Genomic DNA, 14,067 nt, shown 5'->3' with positions numbered 1-14,067 from the left:
AACCGAACGTCACTCGGTTTCTTCGGCAAATTACCTCCGCCGCCCGACGAGATTCGTGGATCGTCCCGATCGGCAACGCTGTAACCTCCGATCGAAGAATCCGGCACGAGTTCGCTCGGTTAGAAGGTGCACGGTCGGGTCTGCGAACTCTACGATCTACCGAGTAACATTATCGTCGATATACGCGTATATTCTTATACGAAATCGGCGATGTTCCTTTAGGATCGGTTTCGGAACGGGGATACGCGGACAGCGAGCGCCAGCTTCTCTGGAAATGTATGCGAACGAGAAACGCCGCCGGAAGAAGAGACCTATGAAATATCTTTCACGGTTAAACGAGGTCATCGCAAAGTAATGAGCCCCGTTTTAAGGAATTATTAAAGAGATAGCCTACTTTTGGCGCACGTACAACGGAACGCACGAGGAATTATTATGGCATTCAACTACCACAAAGGTGCGCTGTTATAAATACAAGAACATCGCGAGCCACCGTAATAAAGTCATACTTTTCGTCGGAGCGCGATATTAAGAGCGGAGAGATAACGTTAACTTAATAAACTCCCGACTAATACGGGAGAAGCTTTTAACCAATTTATTTACACTCGAAGTTGCAACGTATAAAGTTCCGAGCCTATAACACGGCTTACGACGGGCCCGGTAAATCAAGGGGAGGCCAAAGAATTTAATAGACGCTTCTAACGGCGACAAAGATCCGTCCGCGGCGATCCGGAAGCTCGATGTCGCGCGTACACGGTGCTCCGGTCCGAATGCCGGCCCTTCAAGGTGTCCCCTCCCTTGGAAATTCCGCGGGAAAACATTCGAAACGACGAGAGGATTAGAGGAGTATGTCGGCCAGTTGATCGATATACTCGGCCAGCCTCCGCCATTTGTATTATATTTACGAGTTCGCGACACGCGCAGACCACCGTCAACGAAAATCGGGGCCAGCCGAGTAATCTCTGAACCCGACAATGATCGATAACCGCGAGAAACGTCTACCATTTCGCGCCGATTCACGCCGCTTATGAAATATTCCGTCGAACAGCGCCATTACGGAGTTTAACGCTCGCCGGGAGCAAATTACTTCGTTGCTAAAAAGCCGGCAAAATTATTCGTCCCATAATTCACGCGACGTATTCGACCGCTGTACGCGATGCTCGCCGTCCTTTTATTTCGCGGGGCTGCTGTTCGCCATTGTTCGAACGAAACGCTTTCAAACTTGTCGAGCAGCTATTAATTCGCATCAACTCCGAGCTGAATTCGTCAACAGCGTAGACATAGGACTGTTTACACCGGCGTCGGGAACATCAACGGATCGGATTCGACGCGATGATGCGAACGCGTCAGGTGCACGCATAAATTTTAATTACCACCCGCAACGTCTGTCGTTACTAGAATCATCGACGACGGGAAATGAATCTGTGAGCCCGCGTTTCCGTGATTCTTGTCCATCCGGCGCTTACTTACCTGTTCGGCGCGGGGCGAAATTTATAATCCGCGCAAGCCGTGCATCCTTGGCGCGAGTTGATTATTACATACCCAACACCGAACACCGTCACGTGCAATTATTCACACGCGAACCCGGGACCGTAAAATTACGGTCCTTTAAAGCCGTCTCACTCGATTCCCCAGAAGGAACGTTCACTCGTAACCTCGTGAGATCATTCTCTCTATGCAAATCGGCGATTTCATTTTCGACCGGACAAAGCTTCCAGCGACGTCCGCCCGATGTTCAAACGTTCGAGTCACAATGGACCTAATTGAATCCACCGCAGTTAACGGCGCTGCTCGGTCCGCAGGAATTTGTTGCCGCGATTTAAACGGGTCCCGCACCGACTCGCTTTTCGAAAATAGTCGTGCCGTCCCACCGCGGAGTTCAACCGGCGCGTCTTTGGACGAAAGTCAAAAACCGCGGCCCGGATAACAGGCGATAAACTTTACGAGTACCCGAAACGGGTTACCGAAGTCGGGCGCGGCGGCGAGGCTTGTTACGCGACGAAAATGCGGCGAACAATAACAGTGGCTGGCGACAAGGCGGATCGCGCGACGGGGCATTACCGCGTGTAATACCGCGCGACATCGAGCTGCGGCTTGTGATCTTCCTCAAAGTGGCTGCGATAGCGGCAACGATATCGGGACCATCCCGATTGCGCCCGACCACTCGATAAGTGTCTCCGAAACGTGAAGGTTGTTCCCAAGTACGAAGGGTCCCCATCGAAACCGATAAAACGCGACGAACTCTATCAAACCCTACCGAAACTTTCGACCCGCCGCGAGAACGGTCCGGTAATTTTTGATACCGATACTCCGATCCAGCTCGGATCGTTTCAAAACAACGAGGTTACGATCGTTTTTATCGTTCAACCGTAGGGCGGTCGCTCCAAAGCGATCTTCCCGATTCGCGAGTGGAAGCATCGGGACCGGATTAATCGTAAAATAGAACGGCCAGCCGAGTAATCCATGGTAAAACTGGCCGCGACATAGTATCCGTCGCAAACAAGGGCAGGAGGGTTATCGGGGGCAGTTTGCATTCGGAATCTTGGCCGGTGGAATCGTCCGGTATATCGAGTCCTGCCACGGGGACGCGTGATAGTAACAAGCAATCGCGTTATCGAATTTAACAGGCAACGGATACGATGTCGCGCATAATGGTCGAGCCGTCGATCATCGCAATAATAATACAACCGCTATCGACTGCCGTTAGCGTACTGCCGGTGGTAGTAGTAGCGGTGGTAGTGGTGGCGGCGGTGGTGGTGGTAGTGCCGGTGCTGGCATTGCTGGCAGAGCTGCTGGCGAGGGCGGTGGACCCGGCGCTGTGGAGCGGCGTGGCGTGCGGAGGTGGCGGCGAGAGTTGACGGCGTTGGTGGTCGGGGGCTGATATCTGGCTAAGCGCGGGCGCAGTTGGATCGCGGTCTCCACCACGGCAGCATTTCTCTCACCGGTCTCTTAACGCAACCCCGTCCCGCTCGCTCGGTTTTTCTTCCGACTGGTTCGCGTCTACTGTCGACACCCGCCGTCCCCTCGGCCAAGCCGCAGTCTCCTCTCGCTTATCCGCCGATCCGTCTTACCTGGCCCCAGTTTCCCCTCCCCCGCCGCTCGTTCGACTCCCCGTTCGACTGAACGTCCCACCCCGGCGCGCCTTTTCCCTCTCCCTCTCCCCGTGCAGCCGCTCTGTATGTTGTTTCACCCCCTTCCCGGTATCTCTGTCTCCGTCTCGGCCGGCGAGTCCAGTCCGATTCCAGTTTCTCCGTCGGCGTCGCCCGCGGTATCGGCCATGCGTGGATACGCGCGGCGAAGTGTGCGTGTCGTATGACGAATGAGTGGCACCCGAGGAAACGGAACGGGGAACACCGGCTGAACCGCGGGAAACCGGGTGTCGCGCGAATCCCTCCGCGAGTTGGAGCAGCACGCCGATGAGTCGGCCCGTCTGGACGCCGACGGATGTCACGTGGAAATCGCGCTCAGGATTCACGTTCCTCCCTGGACGGATCAACTGGAAGGTGATCGCCGACTAATAACCTGTGTCGCGGCCTCCCGTTCCGTTTCGTTCCGTGTCCGTTGATCGGAGCCCGGTCTCTCGCGCACGGATCAGTGGCACACCGTTCGCCCGGGACGAATGAACTCGTTAAAACCCCGTTGCGCCGCGCGTACGTGTAACCGCGTCACCGACGAAACGTTCGCTCCAATTTTCCTCGTAACATTTCCGCGTGCCCGGTCAGCCGAGGGCGAACGCGTGTTCCGATCCCGAAGATTCGCGGGTTGTTTCAATTTCAACGGCGCCGCCGGCCATCCGATTCATCGCTCCGCGCGCCGTATCCAGCCTTTATCGGAATGTCAAATTGAATTGGTCCGCGAGACTTCCGAGCGATGCTTCCCGGAGGTTCGGGCAGCTCTAACTGGAGCCTGGACGCGTGCCGTCCGCGGTCACCTTTTCATTGATCTGCTCCACTGAGCGGCTTTCCCACGGCGGCGTGTCGTCATGCCGAACGTCGCGCGGCGTCTCTATCGCGGAGTGTCCCGCTGAAGGAGCGAGCGGGGTGGAGAGAGCTGGATAAACGCGATGACAGTCGAGTTACCGGAGTGCAGCGCGTTTACCCCGAGAGGGTGAACGTTGTTTCGGCGAAGCCACACGGAGGAATGCACGCCGCACCGTGCGACCCCGCCGGCTGCCTGGAAATTCGTGCGATATTGAGAGAAATGCACCGGAAGGCGAGGGACCACGTGGCCTCGACGCGGACGCAATAGAGGAGCTTTATTGGTGACAGTGAGTCAACAACCGGTGTTCGACACGAGCCGCTCCCCCGACAACGGTACGTTCCCCGCGACAGAAGCGCGGCGGACAAGGAAGATCGCGGCTGGATTTTCGTCCTCCGCCTCTTCCCGCGATCGCGGCGCGTCGACTCGTGTTCGCCTGCAAACGATTTCCAGCGGAACAATCGATGAAAATACCGAAAACCGGCAAATACTGGCGCGCGCGTCGGAATCTGCGTTCGCGAATTTACACGCGCGGCTTTAAACGAATTCCTGCTAGCATTATGATTCCATTGGGGCGTGCGTTTGGTAAACCGGGTAACACGTATGAACCATGCAAATTCGTCGGTCGGAAGGGGAACGCGGTGAAATCCTATCGGGCCATCGGCATTCGATGTTACGAGACGAATCAACAGGCAACGATAAATCCTCTGTTCATCGGCGATTATTTGCTCAACGCCGGCGAACAAATTCGAGCGGTCCGTCGAGATTCGGGAAGCTAAACAGCGGTCGTGTAAAAAAGTAAATTATCGTTTCCAGCGCGACGTCGTGCCGGCGCTCGATTAAATATTCCGGTCGCAAATTAAATCGAGGTTAAGGCGAATTGAAACCGCGAAGGGATTCTTTGTCTCGAGACGTCGCCTCATACATATTTATGGTATTAATATGTATGCGCATTCGTTAGACGCGGCGACGAAGCTCGTCGCGCACCAGCCGTCGGTCCTTGAACGCGATACAGATGGAAATCGAATTCGCGATTAAATATTCCCGTAGACGCGGGAACGCGAGTAACCGGAAGGTCGGCGTTTCCCCGGAAAGACGACCGAATGAATATTCGATAACGGAGATCGCCGCGTACGCGCGCGCGCGCGACCGACAAACGAATCTAAACGGCTTTCACGGTCGTTTAAAGGCATCACCTTTTGATAGGGTTATACGCGGGCTTGATTTCAATTTGTGCGTCCGCGGGGTTCACAGAAACATGCCGCCGGCCGCGACACCGCGCGCATACGAACAACGGGGGATGATCGTTGCACGCGTAACAGTCGGCCAGCAATAAATCCGCCGGCAGATAATCGAAATTATAAACACGCCGCGATCGGCTGCCGCCTCGTTATCTCATCGAATTCCCGTCGTCGCAAATTGTTTTGCCAATATTATTAATCAACATATTGCTGTAATCGATGCGACGCATCTTACACGATCGTACGTTATTAGTATCGATGCGCGTACTCTCGTTTATTTTCCATTAATTCCGAGCGAGTTCAACGCTCGTTGCGAACTGATTCGCGGAACTCAATGAATTCTACAATTACCGACCGCTGTTTCCTTCGACAATGTTTTCACGCGCGGGTCCTCCTCGCGCGAGTTAATGCGATAACGAACACCCGTTCGTCGTCCGCTTATTCAACCGTCCCAGCGGGTAGAGAGGAAACGAGCGCGAGATGGTTCGGGGAATCATTCTTAAACGTTCCGCGCGATTCTCTCGTTCGCGGACGAGAGAATTGTAAAAGGCGCAGGGGGGGGTGGTTGAATTAATTAGACGCCTCGATAAGCGGCGCGAGTCGCGCGGAGCGCGGCAGGACCTCGACATTCGCGGCACGTCACGGGGAACGTGATCCATTACGCGTGTCGGGATCGATTCGGCGCGCGAGGCGAACTTCTGTTTATTGTCGACAGAAAAGACGCATCGCTGCACTCGGGCTGGCACGACTTGGAAAGTGGTGACGCGAAATGAACCGGAAAGGATGGACCGTGAAGGCACTGCGAATGGATTTACGGTGCGGTGGCAACGGGAGCGGCTGGTGCACGTCGACCAAGATGATCTGCGTTCTCTTCTTCGCTGTGCTGCTGCACGGTACGTCGATGTACTGTTTACACAATATTCTATTGTAGTTCTAGTAAAAGATGGCCGTTATAGTAACGAGGGGTTCAGTTTAATCGTTTGAGACCCAAAAATGCCGAGCGGCGCGATCGCGCTTCTTTCGATTCAATTTAGAAACTGAATGACGCTTTTCGGCAAAACTAAAAATGAACAATTAGAAGAAGTAAATAAGCTTCACGTGATTCTGCGAACTGAAAGACTGCCACTTTTAGGCAGTGTAACGGAGAAGCGCGATCGCGCCGCTTGAGACTGAAACGGTTAAAACACGTTTGCACGTTCGTCTATTCATCAGTCTTCAATTTGTTCGAGCGCGACGCAGGTTTCCCACTTCTCGTCGTATTGGTATCATCTTTCGTCTCTCGCGAAGGTATTCGATTTTGTTTTGATCGTTGAAGTATGTAATCGTATTTGTTACACTACGAAACTCTGACAGTCTCGTCGAAACGATCGTTCGTAATATGGCACACACGAATGCCGTTTAAGTGTACAGTGCGGACAAACGTCCGTTTTCTCGGGCAGAACTCGGAAATTTGAAGAGTATGAGTGATATAAACAAATGCTTTAGACAAAAGTTGTTAGGTACAGAGATAAACATGTGGTGGTTGTATTTTTGTTACATTATGGGGGTATTGTGAAGTTGTTTAACACTGAAACCATCGGGAGGGTCGAATTGCTCCATCTCAGAATTTGCATTTCGCAAGTATTTAAATTATGAAAGCGTTCTTGCGGAAGGTTTTCAATTAAATCCGTGTATTTGCATAGATACGACTAGCAGATCGAATCTCAAGAAACGTGTTCTAATGTTTATTAAGTGTTGAAACAAGTCACTCTGATTGCTCGGCAGTTTTAGTGTCAAACAATGGACATTCGTTTCGATTCCAACGTTGTATGAATAGAAAAACGGAATGTATTCGCGAAAAATCTTTGAAATAAGAATCATTTTGTATAACTATTTAGCAGCACATTGACAACCTTGAATTTCCGTTATGCGAATGCTCGAATTTCGGGATTTTGTCGGTTTCGTAACTGTCCCGGCTAAGTTGTTTTCGAAAACGCGACCCAGACGCAAAGGATAAATCGGCTGCAACGTTGACTCGATGATTCATTGCTTCGCACGCGTTCGGCGGCGCAGAAAACCGATGTAACCCGAGCTGTCAACGAGTCGAAGGGCAAGCGGGGGAACACTTTATCCGCAAAAATCAGTGAATCGTTTAATTTACCGCGGAACGCGAAAAATCAAATCCTCCGGTCCACTACGTACGCTCGCGGTTCAATTACTTTTTCGTCGGCGACTCCTGCCGGTGCACGGGCCTGTTTATTGGAGCTGTTGGCGCGCACGATTTATCCGAGGGGCGAGGGGGGCGGATGAAAACGGTCGCGCATTCGTCCCTCGTTAATTAGAATCCCTGTTTGGCGCGGTCAACTATCGGCGCAACTATTGACTAGCTGTTCTCGTTACGGTAAGTCTCTATTATCGGGTTAATTCTTGCAACGGCAATTATCTCGATATCGATTCGCCGATTGAAATTCTCGTCACGGGTTTCCATCCGTTCGACGGACGTGTAATCAGCCGTGATTGCCGTACGCCAAGGAGAACGGCCCGTCGACTTGGCCAACCTTCGCGCAAATCCGCGCGTTTCAGCGACGCGGGCGAACGGCGCGAAACTAATGATCAATCGCGAGCAGATTCCGCTGCGCAACCGGGACCTGTGTATTTATACGCGCGACCGTCGACGCGAGATTCGATTTGTCCCTGATCCGCGCAAAAAACTTCTTCGTTATCCGTTACAACTTCGCGGATAACAAGCCGCGCGGTTCTTCTCCGGGGAACTGCGTTCGATCGGCTCCACGGGAGCATCGTCGAGCGGAGTATAACGTTCTCGCCGAGATGCTATCCGATTTGCCGAAGATCCGACCGCCCACTCGAACATCGTTATCGCCGGATCTTGTAGGGACTCTATTTCGCAGTTTCCGCTTGTTACAAAATAGAAGTTCGCCCAGTTTTTCGATCTGCTGCTGCCGTTCGCGGCGCAAAAGTTCCGGGAACTCCGGGAGAATTCCATCGTAAGACGCGTGCAGATGAAGGAACACTCGGGCCGGGATTCCTCCCGGAAAGCGAAGTTTGAACTCCGGGAGTGGCTGGCGGGTCGCTGACGAGAAACCGCGCAGCCGGACGCAATTAAAAAATCCCGGAGCAGTTCTCTTTCTGGAGTTGCCCGAGCGGTTCCGTGCGCGAAACACTTTGTCGCCACACGAGCGACTCGCGTGCCGCGAAATTTTCGCTGATGTCGGTCGACTCCCGTTCGCGCGCTCGTTCCGCCGCTTCCGTTTTCAGCGAGGATAACGGCCGACGTTGGAAGCGGCCGGTTCCGTGGTGGAAAGCGTGCGCCGGAAGGGATCAGTACGCGAAAAGCAACGGGCCCGCCCGCGGCGAACCGGGAAAGATGCGCTGCCGGAAACTATCGTCGCTCCGGCTGCTTTGCAAATATTGTCGCGGTCGGCCAGCGACCACGGTGCAAAGTTGGGAGATGGTTTGACGTTCAGCGGGACCGTACAAAGGCAAGAGGTGTCTTTCTAGTTGACGGTTCTATAGCTCTGATTGGTTACGTTAACCGTATCGGTGAACAGCAAAGTAGAGATCAAAAATATCAGAAATTAAGAAAGAAAATCAATAGAAAATCGAGGAACGTGGAAACTACCAATATACGTACGTTGGGTTCTAAATTCGAACGGATAGCTGTTTTCATTCGCGCCGCATCGCGAACATTTAAACATCGCGAGAACCAGCGGAAAGAGGCGGAAAATGGAAATGAACGACTGTCGATGCGATCTTTCGGTTCTCGGTTTTATTAGATTGGAGCGAACGCGTACGGACAGATAGGAATCGGGCTGTTGTCGCTGTCGGATGACGGTTTCCGGAGGAAACTGGCCGTTCGCTTATAAACGCGTTCACCCGAAAGTCGTGTGTACCGCGTGTATCGCGTGTCTCGTATCGAGGTATCGGGATGGCAATATCCAGTTGCCGACTGCGAGAGCGGCGTCTCTGTCGCGAGAGGATAGGCGAACGGGATAGGACATAATGACACGATGATGGGGCGCGTGTAACTGCGTTAGCTCGGAGCATTCGGCGCAAATGGCGGCAGTGCTTACGGGCCGGAGGCTGTTTAATTTTACCCGGTTCCGCCATGGAACCCGGAAAATGGTGAATTCACGCTTCGCGGGGCTGCGCCGTGTGCGCGAGGCCCGTTAATAATTCAGGATGTGTTCCTTTCATAACTTTGCGCTTTGTCGTGTCGCGCGAGTCCCGAAATTGCGACGCGTTCCCCGGCGAAAGTACCGCTCGCCGGCGCAAGCGCCGCGACGTTTTTCGCCGTCGCGCCGTATGCGCGCGGCTGCTTATGAATAAACATTAAATACAATTGGGAAGGAGCGTATTCGGAATGTGTGTCGCGTCGCGGCGCGGCTGTTGCGCCTCCAACGCCCTTTGTTCGCTCGACCGCTCTCCACCGGATGCGCGCCGAGATCCAACAGCTTTCGCGAGCTACGCCGAAAAACGCGCATACGTTGTCTCTGACTGGGTGCAGTCGCAGAGTTCGTTCTTCGAAAGTCTTCCCCGCCGTCGCGGAAATTCGATTCTTTCTTCCGCTCCTTCGCTTCCGCTGTCGCGGCTTCCACTCTGTGCAACTTCCATTCTGTTTTCACGCACACCCCAGCGAGGCACAGTTATTCCGGAGAAAACACTAAGCAGCACGCTTCAGTGAATCATTGCATTTCAATCTAGGGGTAATTGTTTTTTCGATTAACTGATTTCCTACGTTAATGGAACAAGGCAGCGCGCGTTTGCGCTCTGTTGACTTTTATATTACTCGATTCACGTTACCGCAGAAAGCAAAATTCGAGGCTAAACTTTATTGTGAAGACCGTCGGTACAACCCGCGCAGCTCGCGCGACCGCTCTCGATGACTTATCAACCGGAACTATCTTCAACCTCCATTCGTTCGCTCATTTATCCCTACGAAAATCATTCCCTCTTCATTATCACGGTTCGCTTTCACTCTAAACTAACCACGCTCGACCCAATCAGCTAAACATCCTCTCGAAACTATCGCAACCCGATGCATTCGTTCCAAACACACTTGTGCCTTAAAACTAAGCAAATGGCGAAGATGTTGGCTTGTCGCTGCCACACTCCTACGTAGCGTCCAGTTGAAAATTACTCGGAATTCACCGTGGAACGGCCCAACTCTCCGCGAAAGCGCACTGTGCTCCGCGAGCAAGAGGCAGCGACGTCCAAATACTTGTTCCTAATAGCTTGCAAAGTACCATAAGACGAATGCTGGGTGCATCGAATCCCTTGGTTTCTCAGTTACCGTTTTAACGAGACACTCGGAGCAACTTTACAGTCGCGAGCAGCGTTCCTCAACGATGTTTGGAACGAACGATACGTTGCTCTCAGCGTCTCGTCGCGAAAACGCGACGATTCTCGTGGCGGTCCGAATAAATGTAATCCAACGTGAACGGAGAAAGCGAGTGTAGAGCTAAGATTTCGTAGATTCGTGTTATCGGTGCGATTGCGCGGCTACGACGTTGATCGATAAAAACGAAGGATTGCTGGCGGCGCCGATAAAAATGGGCGCTCGGAATAAAGAGCGTCGTTTCATTCCGAAGCATCAGATATTAATGGAGATTACGCGATACAGGCGCACGCAAAGCCGATGGAACACGGAATAATTGAGGGAAGTTTCGAAGAAGCGTACACTCGGAAACGTTAAGCGGGATATCGCAATCCTCGGCGTGGCGAAATTAAAGCCCGGTTATCCGAGAAACGCGATCGGCCGAACCGGCCACGAGCTTTCCAAGGAATGTAACGTAATTTTCGGTAGCCTTTGCGAGCCGAAGTTGCACCGCAAATGTTCTCGGATTTTATTGAACGCTGCCCGCGCAGATTACACGGAGCACGTCGAGGAAATAACGCGGACAACGGGAACGGTCGGGAGGCAAGTCAATATAGAACTCTCGGCGCGACGATCGTTTCGAACGCGAAAAATTTACGCAGGGAACGCCGGGTTCCGAATCTCCCTCGCGCAGGCATCATCTTCAATATTTGACGCCTAGAATTAGGTTTATTTAACAGCGCGAAGGCAGCATTACAGAGAGCCGTTGACGATTCATACCCGACTAATGCGGTTTACGCTCGGCGTTTCGGTTTCTCTTTGACGAGAGTACTGCAACACCGCAACTATCCTCGATCCTCGAGCTCGACAAACACCGGGAGAGACTCGCTTTGCATAGGATACGCGTTCCGCTCGAAACGCCACGGAATCGAAAAGAATTCGGTTTCCAGCGTACGCCGCGCTCCCTTTGATCGGCGGGATCTTTTCGGCTCGCTGTTCCGGAGTAAGCAAACGCTCCGGTGATCAAACTGGAACGCGAACGACTTCTTCACCGTGATGGTCGGTAATCGTGGAACGACGCGAACGTGTATCGTATGCACGCGAGCGAGATCGCGCGATCGTCGATTCGATCGGCGCGTCGCGTTCAGTCTCGCGATCCGTTCGCGCTTCAGGCTCGCTGGGAAAAAGCTCGAATTAATCCATCGTTGCCATCGACCGGGCACCGTTGAACCCAGAAATCCGATCCATCATCGACGCTTCCAGCACGCGAGAAGAAATGAATCGTTACTTTAACGGATTATCGGTCGCCGCTCTCGTCCCGCCGCAAAAAGACGCGAAAACGGAATCCTCGTCCTCCTTCTCCTCGAGTCGACCGCCGTTTCTTTTCCCCACTTTCCCGACGAATCTTTATCGGATCGGAAGTTCATTCCGAGGTAACACCTTCGCGAGGCGCTTAGAGGCGAGTGGCCCGAACGGGGAACCGGGGAAAAGCGTCGAGACGGGAGAGCGATCCGTGAAAAGAAACGAAAAGTTTGCCGGCCGTGCGCGGCGGACCGCGCGCCTCGAAAGTCGCGAACTTTTATTCGATCCCGCGTCGGTGGCGAGCGGTCGACCGTGCGGATGTCGATTATTCGATCGAGGTTCCACCGCTCGTCGATCATCGTCCGCGGGAACTCGAAATATTCCTCGATCGCTTGTTTTCGGTCGCGTGCCGCCGCCTCGAGTCGAATTTCGGTCGCGCAACGCGCCACCGTGTCGAATCGTTGCAACGATTTCTCCGGGAATTTTTCCGATCCCCTGTGCGCGGTTTAATGTACCGAGCGGTATATTGAATTCCCCGCGGTCCCGCGGAATCCCGCGCGACGCGTCGCGTTTTCTTTTTCACGGTGCCGCGTCCGTCCGACGCGTTCGAACTCCGCGGAATCAAATGCGCGTCGGTCGACCGGCGAACGGATACCGGCAAATTGAATTTCGTGTGAGGACTTAGACCGGATCCTCGAGTTCGCGCGGTATCGCGAAGGTGACACAGTTGCGGACATGCTCGACGGGTTTAGGATCGGTGCCAAAAGCAGCGCGATTAGAATCGACGGGCCGTTCGAATTCCGTTTCGCGAGAACCGGCCGTCCGATCGATTCCACGTATATTTCCGGGGTGTCCTCTCGTATAGAGCGCCGGGAAAGATCGGACGTTATCGAGGTCGGATTATATACGCCGAAAACACACGGGGAACCCCGGCGGATGGCGATCGAAGTATTTTTATCGCGACGGTGCGCAGAGAAACGCTAACAAACCCGCGGCGACCGTGCCGCGAGTTCGACTCGGACGAAGACGGATTATCCTTTAAGGCGACTAATTAATTGGAGACCCGCGCTAATTTAATATACCGGGTTTAGTTGCAGCGCGCGACTCCCGGCAGGCAAATGACCCACTTGCGGGACATTTCCCTGCAGAGTCGCGAAGAGAATACTCTCGTCGGGGCGAGATCAATCATCCAAGATGGCCCCCCACGCTCCCTTCACCTGTGAAATAATTAGATCGCGCGATTGAAATAGAACGACGACGTCGGTAAACTCTAAACGGTTCGAGCACTTCCGGGACTTTAGCTCGATGAAAGAGCACTCCGGCCCCACCCCCCGACGCCGGCTCGATGCGATTTCAGCCGCGAAAGGGGACAGCTTTACCCGCGATAATGGAAAGACGAGCTCGCCAAGCTTCTCCGCGCTTATTTTTCTATCGAACAGTTCGTTTCATCGGAACGGCGGGGACTATCGTTCGTCTCGGTTCGATTGTAACACTCGAGGTTATCTATAAATTTCCGGTTGATCGCGTTTCGCCAGTCATCCGATAGCGGCCCGAATCTCTGCCTGTTCGAATCGGCGGCCCGTGAACGCGATCAATTGTTACTTTCGGGAATCGATCGGGAATCGATCGAGACGCGAGTTCTCGGCGTCGATGTCATAATTGATGGAAAGGTCGCGGTTATTTCGAGACGCCCCGCTTCTCGGGCTTGTAACATCGGAATTTTTATCGACTCGTTCGGTGTTTCATGGATTATTTTTATATAATCGAACGACGGACTGTAGAACTGTGGCCGTGAATACAATGAAACTGTATGAAATCGCGAGATATTTTAACTCCTTGCACTCGGAAGTTTCTCATTAGGAATATTTAACGCTTTTTGACGAGGCGAAGGACGCTCTTTGAAACTGACTCGAAGGAAAATCGGAAGTATATTGAGGAACAAAGCTATTTTAGTCCAATATTTCACGTATTACATTATACAAAGTTCAATATTAAATAGATTGTATAGTTTTCATGTGTCGAACGTAGTGGTGACTGCGAGTCACCTCCCGAGTGCAAAGGGTTAACCTTTTACGAGGATTTGTTGAAGTATTGAAAACGTTCCGTAGAGGAAACTCAATTGTACATCAAGGTCTTAAATGCCGAGGAAAAGGGAACTAATTACTGATCCCTTGTCATTAAATATGGAGGCTTAACGTCGCCGATATGACGATGTTCGTTCTCAAAGGGTTAATA

At 52.8% G+C, this 14,067-nt stretch overlaps 1 protein-coding gene across 5 annotated transcripts in view; it reads left to right on the top strand.

The window, feature by feature from the left end:
• Nucleotides 1-1,816: 1,816 nt before the first annotated feature.
• LOC116429629 (zwei Ig domain protein zig-8) overlaps nucleotides 1,817-14,067 on the top strand; it is a 70,122-nt gene continuing 57,871 nt past the window's right edge. For 3 of the 5 annotated variants that reach the window (XR_012999631.1, XR_012999629.1, XM_076371799.1), the window contains exons 1-2: nucleotides 1,817-4,310; nucleotides 5,932-6,109. Coding sequence is in view for 1 of the 5 variants with exons in the window: in XM_076371799.1 (XP_076227914.1) it covers nucleotides 5,986-6,109 (124 nt within the window). In the remaining 4 variants the exon portion in view is untranslated. Of the gene's footprint in view, nucleotides 4,311-5,931; nucleotides 6,110-6,616; nucleotides 6,716-14,067 lie in introns of those variants that run through there. The other 2 variants (XR_012999630.1, XR_004235536.2) reach the window with 2 other exon arrangements.

This window comes from Nomia melanderi, chromosome 10 (genome assembly GCF_051020985.1).
Source record: "Nomia melanderi isolate GNS246 chromosome 10, iyNomMela1, whole genome shotgun sequence".
Lineage (NCBI taxonomy): Eukaryota > Metazoa > Arthropoda > Insecta > Hymenoptera > Halictidae > Nomia > Nomia melanderi.
Note: the sequence above shows the minus strand (reverse complement) of the source record. Positions and strands in the feature narration are given on the sequence as shown.